This window comes from Ctenopharyngodon idella, chromosome 13, assembly GCF_019924925.1.
Source record: "Ctenopharyngodon idella isolate HZGC_01 chromosome 13, HZGC01, whole genome shotgun sequence".
Lineage (NCBI taxonomy): Eukaryota > Metazoa > Chordata > Actinopteri > Cypriniformes > Xenocyprididae > Ctenopharyngodon > Ctenopharyngodon idella.
This window is the reverse complement of record NC_067232.1, coordinates 14,680,426-14,699,525: the sequence shown is the minus strand read 5'-3', so window position 1 is coordinate 14,699,525 and position 19,100 is coordinate 14,680,426. Positions and strand designations below refer to the sequence as shown.

At 36.7% G+C, this 19,100-nt stretch overlaps 1 protein-coding gene across 2 annotated transcripts in view; it reads right to left on the bottom strand.

Annotated features, from left to right (window-relative positions):
* macrod2 (mono-ADP ribosylhydrolase 2) overlaps positions 1-19,100 on the bottom strand; it is a 576,338-nt gene that overhangs the window by 555,113 nt on the left and 2,125 nt on the right. For both annotated transcript variants that reach the window (XM_051917527.1, XM_051917528.1), the window contains exons 2-3: positions 18,544-18,648; positions 9,606-9,710 (exon numbers count right to left, since the gene is read on the bottom strand). In XM_051917527.1, coding sequence (XP_051773487.1) covers positions 9,606-9,710; positions 18,544-18,648 — 210 coding nt within the window. The remainder of the gene's footprint in view (positions 1-9,605; positions 9,711-18,543; positions 18,649-19,100) is intronic.

Sequence of the window (19,100 nt, the reverse complement as noted above, 5' to 3'; positions counted from 1 at the left end):
TTGCTGGTGTTTAGGTGGACAACAAGTCCAGATCTGACAAATCCACATTCAAAGAGTTTTCCCTGCTGTTTTTAAGTTACAAAGAGTGCAAGTAAAATGTCAGTTCGCACGGTTTGAATTTCCTGACAGTCTCTATTTTACATGCGCAACATTAGGTTGAGCTGACATGTTCCTCTTGGACATCATGACACTCAGATCTTCAACAACAAGGCTAAGCCTCCTAAAGGATCCTGAAAATACCTGAGACAATCCCTGCACTTTTGCTTTCAAAGGTTAAAGGTCAACCCACAGATCTGCAAGAGCACGAGACAGTTTCATTTCCATTTGCAAAAGCAATGCAAATTTGGGGGGGCGGGGGGTGGGGATGCAAGGAAGAAATTGTGTGCATGTAGTTTTACAGAAGGCCCAGAGCCTGAATCCCATCATGCTGACAGTCTTAACAGGGCTTTTTAAAAGGGAATTCGGTTCTGAGCTCTCACACACACACACACACACACACACACACACACACACACACACACACACACCACAGTTATTTCACTGTTCATTAGAGCAGCAACTGCCATGGGTAGCGGCCATCGATTTTCATTCCTGATGCAACATTGCAACAATCACAAGTTTGCACATCAACTCACTTTCTACTGTCCAGCCTGAACTGCAGACTTAGATTTGAACTCTTTCAGTGTGTGTGTGTGTGTGTGTGTGTGTGTGTGTGTGTGTGTGTGTGTGTGTGTGTGTGTGTGTGTGTGTGTTCACGTGTGTGTTTTAGAGGTTCTGTAATCAATATAGGCTTGAGAGTGGAGGTCAGTAAGGCATTATATCAAAAACTGATTTTATTAAGTGCTAAAGCCTTGACCAGAAATACCAAACCAAAATGTCCATCTCACTTCCCTTCTTCATCCAGTCAAACACAAACAGTCCCACCCCCACCACCTCCTCAATGCAGCAAGCACTCTCAAACACACACTCTTTCTCTTGCTCACATCACTGCAGAATCAATACTGCTGAAAATTACTTAGACTTGAAGTCTTCAAATTGCCCAGGCTCTCTTGCCCTAAAACAATCACAGCCATCAAAGAAAAACATCCTTGAAACAAGGACTGCTGTTACTGAACTTCTGCAAGACATGTTTTATTGCGAGTTGAGAAGACTTCAAGCCTGACCAATGTTTTTCATCTTGGTTTGGAGGACAACCACTGCAGTTATTACTAATGAGACTATTTTTCACATTGTGACATTAGTAATAGCAGTAATGGTTGTCTTTACTGATGTATACATGGTAAGAAAGCTTGAACATGGTAAAAACGTGTTCAAGTGAACTGAGATCACAACACTACTTCTGGATGATGTATTGAATATTATCAATATGACTGCAATGATTTTGTTGGTAATATAAAATAAGCAATATTGTGAATATCATAAAGATAAATTAATGTTTATGTGGCCATTAAGTTTCATAAACATCATGTCCTAAAGAACCCAAATATTTACCCAAGAGGAGTAATTTTGCCATCCCTCTTTGTGAAAGAACACTCAGATGGAGATGTTTTGATATTCATTACAGTAGCAAAACAGTGTTAAAAGTTTGTAAATTTGATTCATTTATTTGAATCAGTTCAAAATTAAAAAGAAAAATAAATTTATATATCTCAATTGACCGTTCGCAAAGACCTGCCCACTTTAGTTACTGTTGCTATTTCCGACAAGCCATGCCGCTCTCTCGCCACACATCATGTTCTCACGAAGTGAAAAATACATTGCGGAGCAAAGAGGACACTGGCAACGCGTCGACAGACAAGACAGAGCAGGTTACTTTTGATATGAAACAATTTGAGCATTTATAACATTAAATATACTTGAGTGAACAAAAGAAGGAATGTTGTTTCAACTGCGGAAAGACGTCAGTACACACCATTTTTCAAGTTCAATTCCACGACTTTAATCTACTAACTCCCCTGACTGCTTTGTCAGACAAAATGGCGGATTTGGCGTTATGAGTGGTTGGATCACCTGTCAATCAAAGTCCTGGCGAAGGGTCAATTATGATAACAAAACAAATATTTAATAATACAGAAATTTATCATAAGTGACCGTAAAGAATTATAAAGTTACAAAATAAATAAATAAATAAATTTCAAATAAATGCTTTTTTAATTTTCTGTTTATAAAAGAATCCTGAAAAAAATTCCACAAAAATATTTTCAAAATTGATAAGAAATGTTTCTTGTGCACCAAATCAGCAAATTAGTGTGATTTCTGAAGGGTCATGTGACTAAAATATACTAAAATAGGAAAAAAGTAATTTTAAATTATAATAATATTTCATAATATTACTGTTTTGCTCTATTTAACTGTATTTACTGTATTAAAACATTTACAACTTTTGAATGGTAATATACGTAATCCTACTGGGGGGAAAAAAAAAAAAAAACATTTAGTGAACTGAAGTTAAAAAAAAAAAAAAAAAAGGATTCATTCAGTTCCTGATTTAATTCAAAGATGTCAGACAGCTCATATGATTACATACTGATCAATATGACAAAAAAATCTGTATCTTTCCATTGCATTCTCCAAACAGCTTTATCCTCTGTAGGGTCACGCCCACTGAGCCATTGGTTGTCAAGCCGGATTTGTCTTAGCTATAAATTGCCCAGCCTTATTTACAGGTATCTGAAAACATTATGAAATTAGCCCAAATATTTAAACTAGCATGCATGGTGAGGGGTATATGTAGAACTTTGTGAATGTTAGAAGTTCTACAGGTGCACGTTCCATGTGTCTGGTCATTACCCTCTAAAAGATGCATCACAGTGTATACATTAAACGAAGAGATAGAAAATGGAACTGAATTTACTTTATCAAATCACAAGATACCTCTAGTGCTTTTAGCAACATAAGCTCCGCTTTACATCTTAGGGCCCTTTTTTTGATGATGACAGAGTGCACGCTTTGCAAGTCATGTTGATAAGGAGTGCTCTTTTCCCACTTTCAACTGTCAATTACAAAAGAGCTGAGGCCCGTCTTCGGTTAAACATGCAAGTGCTCTCCATTAAGCTTTGTGACTCATAGAACATTTAATGTGCAGAGTGCATTAGACTCCATTACTGCATTCATCTGTGGCTACGTCTCACCACGCTACAGGGCAAAAGACACAGCTTTCTGTTTCTTTCTGAAGAGCTCCCATAATTACAAAACGACACTCTCCCCTCCTGAGCACAAAGCCTGCATGACGTCTTCAAATGGTGGTGCGCTCAACCGTATGCTTCACGCAACTCAAGTTTAGGGTTTTTTTTGTTGTTGTTTTTACATTTTTATTTTTAGTTTAAGTTTTATGTCGACTGCTTGTTCTCATTTTTTGCCAGACAGATATTTTTGGCATAAGTTTCAATGCTATATTTAACAGCTTCACCATCTGACCGCTCTGTCAGACAGCTTTTTTTAATTCAGTGTTTGTTTTGCTTGCTTTGCGAACCGACACCTTGTGTGAAAACAAGAAAGAGAGCAATTAAAATTTCTGCACCTATCACGACCCTGATGTCAGTTGCTATTTCAATTAGCAGCTCTGACAAGAAATTTATTTCTATGAAAAAATAATTGGCCATCCAGAGAGTGATTTAAAAACCCATTTAACATGCTTACAGCCTCACCTCTCTCAGCATGCAGCACGAAGCCGCCCAGAATTAATTACTGTTGCCATTTAATTTCATGCTGCCTGACATTTCCAATGCAAACTCTACAGGGCCTAACTGTAAAACCAGCATATTTTATTAACTAATATTGCTGAATTAAACTATTTTTTTGTTTTCAGTAATTTAAATGGATGTGAAGGCAACAAAACAATCACAATATCACCAGAATTAGAAGCTAGATTGGTAGACGTAATCTTTACAGTACAATTCTGTTAAGAAATAAAATAAAATAAAATTCACCATATTATCACAGTAGTTACTGTACTTAAAATTTAAATATTTTCTTTTGTTTTGAGAAAGAAAGTCATATATGTTTAGAGCAAAATGAGGGTGAGTAAATGATGACAAAATGTTACATTTTTTACTGAACTATCCCTTTAAATTATCAACAGATAACCATTGATAAATTCATTTAATTCCTGATCTATTTCAAAGATGTCACACAATTCAGCTGGATAAATGATTTCTCCAAGACTCCTCAGAAAATACATCCAAAAGAGTGAACACACCAAAAGAGAATGACGCTGCCTCCAGACAGCTATTTTGGGAATGAAAGACCAATTTTTAACTACTTGCATGAGGAAATACTAAAATATCAAAAACTTATTGACAAACTTCCATTTAAATAATATTTCAAATCAGCAATAAAAATCTCACATTAACTGTCCCATATATGTTGTTGCTTAGGGGCCGTTAACACATGTGTAAACACTCTAGACCAGTGGTCTCCAAACTCAGTCCTGGAGGGCCACTGTCCTGCAGAGTTTAGCTCCAACCCCAATTAAACACACCTGAACTAGCTAATCAAGGTCTAATTAGGCATACTAGGGTGCGCACCCTTCTGAAGCATAAAATTAACAAATGGGACACCCTACGATCTCGTGGACTTAACGGACATGCGTGCGCAGCAGCCATTGTAAATGCATAGAAGTGTGGCATTTGAGATTCAGCCGAACTCTGCAGGATAGTGGCCCTCCAGGACCGAGTGTGGAGACCCCTGCTCTAGACGGACGTGTATTACCTTGCATCTTGCGTCTTTTAGTGCATCTCATGCATGACACGGCATTCTAAAAATGTGGCACTCAAGTTAAAATAAGTTAAAGTTTTAAAAAATGAGGCTCGAGACGTTTTTCAAAGCAAAAACGTGTTCTGTGTGAACAAGCCCTTATATGCTTTTTTAACTGAGCATATTTGAGGTTGGGCCAATGCACATGTGAAGTACCAATTTATAGTAATTCAAGTGAACAGTCTTGGTATACACAGACTTTGCAATCACCCCATGGTCTCATTTTTGTGATATTCTAAGTTTTACAGGAAACATTATCCCAAAAACTATCATTCTGAAGCGAAAAAATAGTTTTCAGTCAAGAACATCTTAAATATTAGTCTCTAAATAAAGCTTTCATATTTTATGGAGCTTTTTGGCTTTTTCATGCTTTTTTACTCATTATATAAAATTATTATAACATTATATAATGCATGTCAGCAGCCACACCTTTCTAATACAGAAAGAACATAAACAACAGATGAACTAATCCTGCTCACCAATAAAGTCCTCAAACTCAAGTTATAGAATATAATATCATTACATGATCTGAAGTAAGCCTTTTGAGCAAGAGCCTCAGGAGGTTTCTTTATTACAGTAATATTCTTCATCGCTAATGCAATAAAAGCGCTGGAGGAGTAAAAACTATTATAATCGGTAGAGAGAAAAAAAAAAAAATTATGATGATGACGACGACGACGACCGGGCGTTCTTCAATTTCACTCCTTTCTTAGATTTTTTATGACGTTTTTCTTTGCGAGAGCCAGAAGAGAAGACTGTTGGATGTGCGACGACAGCAGAAATCAGGCACATCAAGGTGTGTTCGATTTCTAAGTGCACACTGAGACTCAACATTCTCCTGTATTTAGTCTGATTCTTGTTTTTTTCTAACTCAGCTGTGAGTCTTATGGGGAGGTCTTTCTTCTAACATCTAAGATGTTCAAAAGAAGCCAAATCCATTCGATGATGCAATTCACTTCCTCAAGGAAAAAATTGGCAATCAGTGCTACTGCCTGATAGACTCATCAAATCTCAGAGGGATTGAAAGAAATGTTCCTTCATTCACCTGCTTCTTCTAGAGAATGGCTCCATTTGAAATAGCATACTTCCCTACTATAAAGTAGGTAAAAAAAAAAAAAAAAAAAAACAGTATGTGAAAAGAGTCATATGTATAAATTCAAAGTATTCATAAACAAAAAGTACTGAAAAGTACCCGGAAGACTTACTACTTCCAGCGTGAATCTGAAGTGTGCATCCGATGAACACTTTACCATCCCATGAGAGGAGAGGAGTTGTAAGTGTCAGTGAAGTGTCATGGTAGGTCACATGACAACAAGACAACATGGTGAATATGGTTTGTGCACTGGAAATTAATATTTTTTTAAATAAAGTGGTCAATTATATTGTTTTGCACAAACAACACTTCTGTCGCTTCTTAAAATTGAGAATAAACCACTTGGGTCATATGGATTACTATTATGATGCCTTTACTACCTTTATGGTGCTTGAAAGTGGTAGTTGCTTAGGCTGTCTATAGAGAGACAGAAAGCACTCATATTTCGTTAAAAAGATCTTTATTTGTATTCCAAAGACGAACGAAAGTCTTACGGGTGTGGAACGACATGAGGGCGAGTAATTAATGACAGAATTTTCATTTTTGAGTGAACTAACCCTTTAACATGACAGACAGCAGCAGGAATGTTAGGCTGCTGTCACTTGAAGAGCTTATTCCAATATACTGTTACACAACATACGTTTTCTTTCTCAACTATTTACATTCCAAAACTGACTGCATTTACCTGAATACTCGCCAAAACGGACATTTTTATATAATTGTGTTTATTTGACCATTTAAGCGCAATAAGCCCAGAAAAAGAACTACATTTGCTACTTTTGCAAGCTGTTTGAGAGGCGGCATCATATGCACGTCACTTATATAGATAAGTGGTGCGCGCTTTTGGTGTGAGCGCGAGACCTGTATTAGTAAAATGCGCAATACCCGCACCCCTGCACCGAAATTCATGACCTATAACACCAACACTATTCAACTAGAGTGAATGAGATGAGCGAGTGAGAGGTGGGTGTGTGTCAAACTGTCAATTCACCGTCAGAGAGAGGAAAAAGCGAGAACTCGCAGCTGCTATCAGTGTATCGATACTGGAGAAAAAGAGTATTGGAATCATTTCAGATATTTCAATATCAATATGCATTGAAATATCAATATTTTTGACAACACTACTGTCCAATACAAATAGTTATTAGGTTAAATTAAAGTGAAATATTTAACCTGACATATTTGAGTAAAAACAATTACAGCATGTTTAAACATTGAAAAAAAATTGAAAAAACAGCCCAGTGATTGTTTTTTCTCAAGAGCACAATGCTGTATCCATTTTCAGCATGACTGCTGGAAACAAAAAGACAATTCCCCGCAATCGCAGAGATGCTTTCTGATTGTTCTTATCATCGTATTATAGCTTTGAGATGGAAACATCATTCCAGGAATCTAAACTCAAAAACACTGGAGCCAATGGGGATTTAAGAGTCAGTCCAAAGCATAGTTGCAATAATGCGATTACTTTCCTGGCCTGAGCCACTGGCCTTTGATGGATGAACAGCCACCCGTCTGCATGATAAGTCGTCTCCCTCATACTCTGAAGCCTTTAAACCAATTACTTTTCTAATTCAATGCCACAAACCCTACAAAACAGCTTCACATTATTTTATGTGACCAGTGATGTGAAGAATGCACCAACAAACTTGTTGAATAAGCTCAACCACGGTGCAACTGAACGCATGATTCATTTTGCTTACTGTTGCAGTTTCACATCGGTATGATTGCGTCAGACCACGAGATTAGACCAGCGTCCCGCCTGTTCTCTCATTTCCTGTTTTCTTTGGTTACTGACCTTACTGCAACCTTGCGGAAAGTTTTAGAGGGGAAAGTTGTCTCGTAAACAAAAGCAGTTGTCAGGGAGGACAACCACAAAAAACTCTCTCAGGGTCTTTGAGGAGTCAAACTCAAAAATCCTCTGTGGTAAAGCCTTCCCAGTGGGTCCACAATTCTGTTCCAGACCTCCGAAAACAACAGCTGTTTGTTCCAAACATCTAAAATGCTTAATATTCATAGAATTAGGTGAAAATTTCAGACAAATTAAAAATAAAAAATGTATACAAATTCACAACATAATGCAACACACTGACTTTGCAAAGTGTCAGAGAGTAAATGAACTTTAAAAAAAAAAATAAATAAATAAATATTTATATTTTTGTGTATATATACAGTCAAACCAAAATGTATTCAGACACCTTGAACATTTCATTCATTATTACAGTTTATTCACTACAGGTTTAAAAAAAAAAAATGGTAATAAAATATGACAAGATCTCAGAGTTAATCTGTGTCAGAAAAAAATAATCTTAATTATGTCAGATAACACTTAAGCAAAACATGGTCAGGTCAAAGAGTCTGAATAATTTTTGGTCCCAAATTTTTATCAATTTTACTGGTAGTCCACTGTATGAAGAATTTTTGGGTATAATATGTCACAGTTTACTTTATTTTGCTATCCTCACTTACATAAATGAACTATAGTGTCCTGCACCCACTAGTACAAATATATAAAAAATGTCTGAATAATTTTTGTTTTGACTGTATATTGTGTATGTGTGTGTGTGTGTGTGTATGTACATTAAACATACATTAAAATATACATTTATTGTTTACTTAAAAAACAGGTTAATATTTAGCTATATCAGCCTGTAGCCCTACATCACACTATGAAAATGGTACAAATATCCTAGGATAAGAGTATCAATACACATAAAGGAGAGGCAAAACTCAGACAAGCTGTGATAATGAATCTACTAGTGTGCAAGGTTCCTCTGCTCACAAAATAGCAGTAAACTCAACAGAAGGTTTAGATTTGTCTAAATATCCCAAAGCTCACAGGCATCGTTACTTCAATTAGGCTGCATAATGCCTGAACTGCATTGAGATAAACAAAAAACCTCAATCATTCACAAACCCATCTTTGTACATGTTGTAAGCAGAGCATAATACAGCTGTTAAAAGTTTCATTTGTTGTTGCAGATTCAGCGGCATAGCAAAAAAAAAAAGAAATAATTCACATTTTACGGATGCTCTTGTCAAACAGACAACAGTTTTAGACATGAACTGCAACACTATTTCCAATCACTCTCTGTGACAGATATGTTAAATTATTCCTCTCAATGACTGATGCTGAGATAAACATCTTGAGTGAACACATCTAATCAATGACAGTCTCTCACACAATATATACTAAATACTCTACAAGTCCTGTAAGCACTTAAAAGTTCCCATTTCTCTATCTTTATAGGAAGGTTTCCTTGACTTGAGGTAAACCATGACAGCGATATCTGCTCCATCACCGCAGCAGAACCCAGTTAACAGGCATCTATTTCTGCAGAACATCTATTATAAAACCGCTCCTTTCCATTCAAAACAAACATAGATTTAAGACAGCCCCTAAACTAAAGAGGCAATCATAGGCAAAGTAAGTAGATTATTGCAACTTTACAAGACATTTAACAAGTTTGTTCCTTGGTATCCCGTTTCATCCTAAAAAGGCAACGCAACATCCCTGTGAAAGAACATTCACGGCATATCAATACAGAACAGTTATAAACAGCCTGTACCACTTATAGACACTAGAGGTCAGGCAAGCGCAACAAATGCAAATTGGATCAAAGACTACACAAACCTTTTAGCTAAAGAAAAGGTTAAAATTATCTTGAAATGAGAATCACAGTGCCACACTTGTGCACTAATTGCCTGGCAAATGTACTAAAGCTGTGAGACAGCAATTAATCAGAATCAGCAAACTCACCAGCATTCACGATGGCGTCCACCTCCAGGATGGTGATGTCACCTCTGTACAGAGACACTTTGTCAGCCAAGGAGGAAGACTGATGTTCTTCTTCTTCATCAGTAGCTGTATGGTAAAGATAGAGTTAAGTTAGCTTACACAAGAGCTACCATTTAAATTGCATGTTGACTCTTAATATTGATCAGAACCAAACAGGTTCATCAAAGGTCTTCCAACACTGTACTGACCGACATCACTCTGTAATCACTCAAAACAAACATTTTGAAAGATGGAATGGGACTAGATTATATAAAATGAGAAGTGGTCGAGACACTGTGGCCACTGGTCAAAAACAAGTGGCCTGGAGGTTGAATGTACTCTGACATGTTGTGCTTTGGTGCTTTGTGCATACAAGAAAATAAAAACCTCTCTCAGGAACAGGTATCTTCAGTGCAAAACTTTCTAACTAGACTACCAGCAGAACGTTTGGACACATTTGACTAATTTGTTTAATATCAATTGTGCCCATGTACTGTATATAAAGCATCACGGTTTCCACAATAATATTAAGCAGCACAACAGTTTTCAACTAATAATTTTCTGAAGGATCATGTGACACTGAATACTAGAGTAATGACTGCTGAGAATTCAGCTTTGCCATCACAGGAATAAATGACATTTTAAAATGTATTAAAATAAAAAAACGTTATAATAACAGTTACAATATTACCGTTTTTACTGCATTTTCATCAAATTGGTAAGCATAAGAGACTTCTTTCAAAAACAAAAAAATCTACAGATGTCAAACTTTTGAACGGTAGTGTAAGTGTACACGCATATACAAGGCAGGGGCTGGACAATGAAACTGAAACACCTGGTTTAAGACCACAATAATTTATTAGAATGGTGTAGGGCCTCCTTTTGCGGCCAATACATCATCGATTCTTCTTGGGAATAACAGATACAAGTCCTTCACAGTGGCCAGAGGGATTTTCAGTCATTCCTCTTCCAGAACAGTGGCCAGGTCACTATGTGATGCTGGTGGAAGAAAAAGTTCTGACTTGCTCCTCCAGAATATTTAGATCTGTTGACTGTGCAGGCCATGGAAGATGTTCAACTTAATTTCATGTTCATCAAACCATTTTGTCACAAGTGTTGCTGTGTGTATTAGAGCATTATCATGCTGATACATGGCACCCCTTCAGGGTACAATGTTTGAACCATTAGGTGCGCATGGTCCTCCAGAATGGCTTGGTAGTCCTCGGCAGTGACTAGTGTTGTCAAAAGTACCGGTACTTCGGTACCAAGTCGGTACTGAAATTTTGAAAATGTGACAATACCACCATTTCTGTAGTGCCGGGAGTACCGAGTACTGGGTATATTCGGTACCCACTGATAGGGCTGTGCCAGTAAGCGTGAAGCACAAATCTTTGTTTACAAAAGAAATAATAGGTAAGCAATTAAATGTGACATCGCAGCCATGGAAACATTTTGGTTCATGCCGAATGAGAGAGGTACGTGGGTCCAAAAATTTAAGCTTTGTCTGCTTTGTATTCTGTTTTGCGAATCGCGATCCGGTCACCTGATTAGCAGAGAATTTAACAATATTCCATTAGTTATTCCACTGAACATGGAATCTCTTGTTTCTTTTCCCAAATCTTCACTCACGTCTCACCAATTTTCGCACTTCCTTTGGTTCGCTTTTAATTAGGCCTATTATATTCACATTCTTTACTGTGGTAAAGTAGAAAAAACACTGTAGGACAGAAACCTTTTTGCTTGCATGCCAATTTTATTTAACACAGTTTGTGCTTGTTATTAGACTTGATAAAGCGCGTCAAGTTGAATAGCGCATTTCACACATGCCGGTGATTTTAGTTTCGCTTTCTCTGACAGCGCAAAAATCAAACATAGCCTGAATGTCTTGCCCCTGCTGAATGTAAAACTAGCTCTTCAGACCTTTGTAACATCAGGAGAAAACATGAAGATATAAAAGAGATGGTCTCTTTCCTGCTCGTGTCCCACATTCCTCTATATGACGCATCTTTGTGTGGAAATATAAAACGAATGTTTTTTTAAATAATATTTAACTTTCTTATTATTTAGGTTACCATTATTTACTGATATTTATTTCATAGTTTTACAGGCTGTAGTGTGTCGTTTCACTGACGGAATTGCTAAAATAAACATGCACGTCTGTTACAAAATGGATGTTTGAGCATTTATTTATTTAATTTACTTATTTATTTCAAAATTTATTTGAGGTAGGCTATATATACACACAAACACACACTCCACATGTTTATATGTATTATTTACTTGATTACCATCATAAATAATAAACTCATTTAATATTTTTTTTAAAATAGATAAATAAAATAGTAAAATAGTTCCAACAAATTTTCCTGTGGTACCGAGAACCGTTAAAATAATGCCATTGGTACAGACAACTGGAATTTTGGTATCGTGACAACAATAGCAGTGACACTCATCAAGCACAGTAGGGAATGTCATGATATTGCAGCCCAAACCATCACTGATCCACCCTTGTGCTTCACTCTGGGCACGCAACAGTCCGGATGTTAAGCCTCTTTGGGGCTTTTCCACACCGTAACTCCCACGGATGTGGGAAAGACAATGAAAGTGGGCTCATCAGAGAACAATACATGTTTCACATTGTCCACAGCCCAAGATCTGCACTGTTGGCACCACTGAAACTGACAATTGGCATTGGCACGAGTGACCAAAGGTTTGGCCATAGCAGCTCGATCATGAATATTGAGTTTTGGTGGAAACAGGAGAGTCAAGGTACCCATTTAATTCTGCAGTGAATTGGGCAGCTGTGATTTAATGTGTTTTGGATACAATCCGGGTTAGTACCTGGACATCCCTTTCAGACAGCTTCCTCTTGCGTCGATGATTACTACTGTTAGATGTGGTTCGTCCTTCATGGAGGTATGTCGACATTACCCTGGATACCATAGCTTCTTGATACACCACAAAGACTTGCTGTCCTGGTCACAGATGAGCCAGAGAGATGCGCACCAACAATTTGTCCTCTTTTGAACTCTGATAGTCTCCCATTATGTTGTAATTCAAACTTCACACTTTGCTCTTACTGATGGAATGTAAAATCAGTGAAGATTGGCCACCAGGCCGTGCATATAGGCGTGAAACCTCCAACTCTCTATTGGCCAGTGTTTCAGTTTCATTGTCCAACCCCTATACACTATTTAAAAAGCATACATCTCATGAACTCACTAAGATAGTTTTGTTTAATGCTTTTTGATAACTCTATAATCTCCATTCTTCCTTTTGGCATCAAATGCCAAAACTGACAGCACATTGCACATTTGAACCAGCTTTTACTATGGGTTCTCTATAGTAGAACAGGTTTGCAAGTACATGTAAATCTACAAATAACGGTCAACTTTTGAAACAGCTTTGTACCAGCTCCCAGAACAGAGTAGAAACCAATGAAATCAGATCTGGTTGGTTAAAGTGCTGGCATGTAACACTATGCATATGGGTTAACAGAACAGATAGCAATCCAATGAATAGAGCGTCCAAACCATCAGGCCTCAAATTGCTGGCACTGGCCAGTCGGTCAGCTCTATTTAATGCCATAGGCTGCAGACAAATGATATGCAAAAAAACATGAACGTTTACAAGCTAAAAGAAGCAGTGATCATTATGCTTCTTTGAATAATTGCCTATAGCACATCCTACAGACTGTCCTCTTAGATTAGTAGTCTAATGTGAAAGGACCAGTTATTGCTCCTGTCAGTTCATCTCCAGGTCTGCTGGCACAGGGCATTGCCATTTGGTGGAGTACACACAGGATGTGCGAGGAACAAACCTCATCCAAGGCAACGGAAGTGTTCCATTTAGCATTACTGACATCCTCTCACTACAGAACTAAAAATGAAAATGGCCTGAGGACTTGAAGAGAGATTTCTTAAAACATCCTTTAATTAAAAGGGCACTTTTTTGGAAATAACAGGCCCACGCAGAACCTGATGGTTCTTTCACATTTTCACAGCAGATTTTAGACTAAAAATAATAGAGTTCTATAGAATGGATTTAAACAGCATAAATGTTAAGCTCAGAGTATTTGTAGGTTGATTCCTACCAAAATAGTGCCACAGTACAACAATATTTACCATCAAACATTCTCTAGTTTTTGAGCATCCAGACCAGAAGGACAGTAAAATGAGTTTGGGGTGGAAATTGTCTAAACTGACCGATGGTTTAAAAAAAAAAAAAAAAAAAAAAAAAACAAGTATGCAATTCCGTTTGGTGCCACTAGAGCAGAAATTACAAACTTTACTTTTAAATCCTATGAGAACAAATCCATCTCCTCACCAGTGAACACCAAACTAAGAGAGGTTACAAAAAATCTTTAGGGTTCAATATGTAGTAAGCCTTATGCAAAGCATCAGTGACATGCAGTCTATTTCTACAGAAAATAATTCTGACTGCCCTATCTAACAAAAAAGCAAAAGGCAAATTAAAAATTAATAAATAAATAAATAAATAAAAAACAAGCAAACATAATTGACAGTAGCCATGTTTTCATCCACCTATTTGTATGCAAATTTTGGAATGTCGTATTTAAAATAAACAAATAAATAAAACGCTGGCGGGAAATACATTTACAGAATAAATCCCTCAATGTGCAAAAAAAAAAAAAAAAAAACACTCACGTGACTTTGCCTCAACACAGGATGTGATTGGATAAATGTACTAGAGGATCAGTTTTATTGCACAGCATGTCAAATGTTGTTTTAGCTATTCTGAAAAGTCCGTCAGGCATCCAACGCAAGATAACATGACAGCGTTTATTACGTTTAGTCTGCACGCTCTGAGGCACAAGTCATTTATGATGTAGGATAAAAGAGCAACAGTGGCTTCCCCAATTGCAGAATCTTCCATTTTTATTACAGATATTTTGCACAAATTTCCCAGGAAGTGACTATTTTGAACTCTTGAACACATGGGATGGAAACTGTGCTTTATTCGCAAATGTTTCATGCAATATTCAACTTTGGGTGGAAACATAGCTAGTGTATTTACACTGAATGCAATAACTACTGCTGGCAAATGCATTTTTTACTAACTTCACCCACCACTGCACATATATTTTACTTTAAATACAAATAGCATATTACTTCTATAAACACACTCATAGCCACTGCTGACACGAATGCAGTAGGATTTATAGTAGTGTACTTACAAATGTAAGTGTCATTGCTATGAGAGTCCTGTTAAAGTTGTGAGACATGAAGAGTACTATAGCACTATAGTTCCTCTGCCTTGTTTCACTGAATCATGTGTAGGACAGATGAAATCCAGAATCTCTGAGCTGTCCCTTATTCTGGATATGCTGGAATCCTGATCTGTTCTGGATCAAAGCCATATTGGTACTGTGCCTACATGTGTTCCTGTCTCTTATTAAATGAATAAGCAAGCACTTTCTGTGCCAAATTATGTGAGAAAATAACGTTACATTTCAAGAATGAGTACTGTATATTCTTTTATAAATCTGATTTGTTAAAGTAATAAAAATACTGTGTGTTTGCACTTTGTCTGACGTTTTGTATAAAACCTGTTTTCCACTGTGCCTCGGCAAAAACATACAATTCATGCTCTCCTGGTTTGTTTGCATTCAGACAAGCAAGATGAATGAAACCGTGAATAAAATGCTGAGAAAATTTCTTAAAAGGAAATGTTCATCCAAAAATACATAAGTTGCCATCATTTACAAACCCATGTGAACTTCTTTCTTTGGTGGAACAAGAAGAATATCTGTTTTCCATGATCTTTTTTATTGCAATTTAAAAAAATAAATAAATAAAATGAACTGAGGCCTTCAGGCTTCAAAAAGCACACGGCACCATAAAAGGCTATTGCACTACTTTTCAAGTGTTCTAAAGTCAACGGTAGCTTTGTGTGTGAAACAGACAAAAATGTAAGTTACCAATCACTGAAACACTTATAAGAGAAGCAAAATATTTGATTTGTGAACAAATTACGCTTTTTAGACTGGTGAATCTGTTAGTTCACAAAACTAGTTACGTTTAAGCCCAGCACGCGCTGCTTTGTTTATGGTTTGCTTATCTGCATCCTGCATTGCTGGTCTCCCTTTCTGAATTATAAATAAATATATATATATATATATATTATATATTATATATATTATATATATATATATATATATAAAAAAATAGACAGTGGTCTCCTTACACGCAAGCGCAGAATGCGTGTGCTGGTAGTTCTCTTGGTGTGTTCACGTGCAGTTTTTTGCAAACTACATTAGAACAACACCAGGGTGAGTTTGTTTGTTTGTTCTTATCGCCATGCCAACTTCTGTGGCTATTTTCAAGGCGAGAAAAAATTATGGTAAAACTATATCAGGTTTTACAATTTATTTTTCCTAAAAACTCATACTATATTTGGTTTAATTTTGTCAGACATTTCAAAACAGTTAACCGAATAAAAAAGGGTTTCTCAAAGTGTTAAAACCAGCACAATCTAATAAAACATGCTTCAATGATAAAGAGTTTTGACAGAAAGAACATGTTGGTGGATCTCCTAGTGTTAAAAACTTATGTACACCATGATGAGTAAATGATGACTTCATTTTCATTTTAGGGTGAACTATCCCTTTAAGACTGAGTCTTTTGTAGACCAATCTACGTTTTTATGCAACAGACCTCTGGTATCAAAACAGGAAATAACAGCTTCAGATGTTTGATAATCTAAGGCTTCTGGATGTGGGTTATAGTGGTCAGATAATTGGGGGGGGAACATAATAGCAATAAAGCTACATTGATAAACTGTAACACCATCTATGTCTTCCTGTTCTGTATATCATATGTATTTGCTTGGGAAACCTTTGAATAAATCTATTAAAAAATAAGCTTAGGTCAGGGTAGCTCAAATACCTTAGCACTAGCAATCCTGCATAAACAAAGGCTATGAAAGGGACGGCTGACACCTTTTCAAAATTTTGGCAGGTTCATCCATAAATAAGCCATGATATCTGAGCTGTCAGGGTCACACTGATCCATGTGTCCTTTTCTTTTTAAAGGGCAACAAGTCACTTGCATGCAGAGTGACTATCATGTCTGCTGGCAGAGAAGGACATGAAACAACCAGACCAGTACCTTCTTCCAGAATGACTTTGCAACTTCAATACAATAGAAAGAGCTCTAAAGCTATTCACAAAGACATACAATATAGTTCAAAAGACTTTTTTTTTTTAAATATTTTTGAAATAAGTTTCTTATATTCACCAATAAGGACGTGTGTCCACCAAAGCGCTGAAAACGCTAGGCGCTCTGCTGAAAATGACTATCTGTGAGAGCTTAAGAGCACTTCGGCAGCGCACCATTTTTTTAAGTTGAGATAATATATGGTTGCTATAATATATGGAATATCTGTTACTTGTAACTAATTTCGCAGGTAATTTGTTTCAGACTAAAAATGTCAACACAATGTAGAGTACTTGCTATGTATGTTTGGAGACCAGCAAATATTAATTTCTCATCTATTTTGTTCCGTTCTCTGCTTTTTGATGTCATCATACAGCAAGAATGTTGTGACAGTTGGTCAGTGTTGTATTTGTCCTGCCCCTCCTCCACTCTGATTGGACGGCTGGCTAAAAAGTGACAGTGATGAGTGCAGCATTTTACTCAAAGTTGAAAAATTTTCAACTCGAGGCGACCGGTAAAAAACGCCGAGCTCTCAGTGCTTGAACGTGAAAAAGACGCTCAGCGCCTCGTTACGCTCCTGCCGTTTAAAAAATGCGCCGCTCCCATTGAAAACAATTGGAAAAGTATGCTAACCACTGGAAAAAAACACTTTGGTGGACACACGGCCTAAGGCTGCACTTAGTTGATCAAAAACACATTAAAAACATTAATATTGTGAAATAATATTACAAATGAAAATAAATTTTTCCAATTTTAATATATTCTAATCTCATTTATTCCTGTGATGGCAAGCTAAATTTTCAGCATCATTACTCCAGTCTTCAGTGTCACATGATCCTTCTGAAATCATTCGATTTTTTTGATTTGGCGCTCAAGAAACATTTCTTATTATTTATCAATAGTGAAAATAGCTGCTTAATATTTTTGTGGAAACTGTGGTACATTTTTTTAGAATTCTTTGATTAACAGAAAGTTCAAATGAACAGCTTTTATTTGAAATATAAATCTTTTGTAACATTACAACTGTCTTTACAGTCACTTTTGATCAGTTTAATGGATCCTTATGGGTTAGTTCACCCAAAAACACTTGTATGAATGTAGAATGAGTCGACATTTTGACGTAGAACCCGGAAGCGCTGCACTGTGTCTACAACATAAACAGCATAGGAGAATGACAGGGAAGAGAAGAAATTGTTAAATAAAGTTGTTATTTTTGTTTTGTTTTTGCGCACAAAAAGTATTCTTGTCGCTTTTTAACATTAAAGTTAAACCACTGTAGTCACATGGACTATTTTAATGATGTCTTTTCTACCTTTCTGGGAATTGAAAGTGGTAATTAAATTGCTGTCTATAGAGGAGTCAGAGAGCTCTCGGATTTCATCACAAATATCTTAATTTGTGTTCCGAAGATGAACAAAGGTCTTACGCGTGTGAAACGACATGAGGGTGAGTAATTAATGACTGAATTTTCATTTTTGGGTAAACTAACCCTTTAATGTCTTTAAAAAAAAAAAAAAAAAAAAAAAAAAAAAAAAAAATGTAACCGACCCTAAACTTTTACAGTAGTGTATACAATTCACTATTGTAAAATCTTGTGGGCTACTTAAAGGTGAAGTAATGTAATTTTTGCACCACTAGCATTAAAAGGAACTGCAAATCATTTTCAAACAGCTTCCCCAAGCACTCCCCACATCTGCTATTGGACAAAAAACAGATAAAGTCAGAAAGGCTTCGGAATTTACCTGTATTATTGTCAGGATTTGCCCAGGTGGGTATCTTGTCCAATGCCACATAGTTTCCCCGATAATCTTTGCGCCTATCCTCTAGACCAAGACTGAGTAAGCGCTCTGTGGAACAGAAGAAACAATACTGTCAAAGTACACAGACAAGAGCATGTCTTGTGAAGCAAAGCTAATCAGTTTGAATCAGAGGGGTTCATAAAGGAACATCTGCGACTAGCTTTATGCATCGTGTCAGAGTGGTACTCTTTGGTGTGGTAATTGTGGCAGCCATGTAAGTATGTGTGAGAAAGCAGTGACAGGCTAATGAGGGTACACTGTTCAGCATACAGCTGCAGGCCTGACATGCAACCAGACTGTGTGTGATCAGTTCTATGTAGCATTCATGGACAACAGAATTCAATCATTTCCAAATATTTATGTGGCCAAAATTTGAGGCATTTCATTGCAATAAAGGCATGTTTCATTAACTAGTTTAGACTGCAGTAGACTAAAGTTTACACAGTTTGTTTCTGTTTACAATCTATATCCTAGTTTCTCTTTTCATTCTCCATATACAA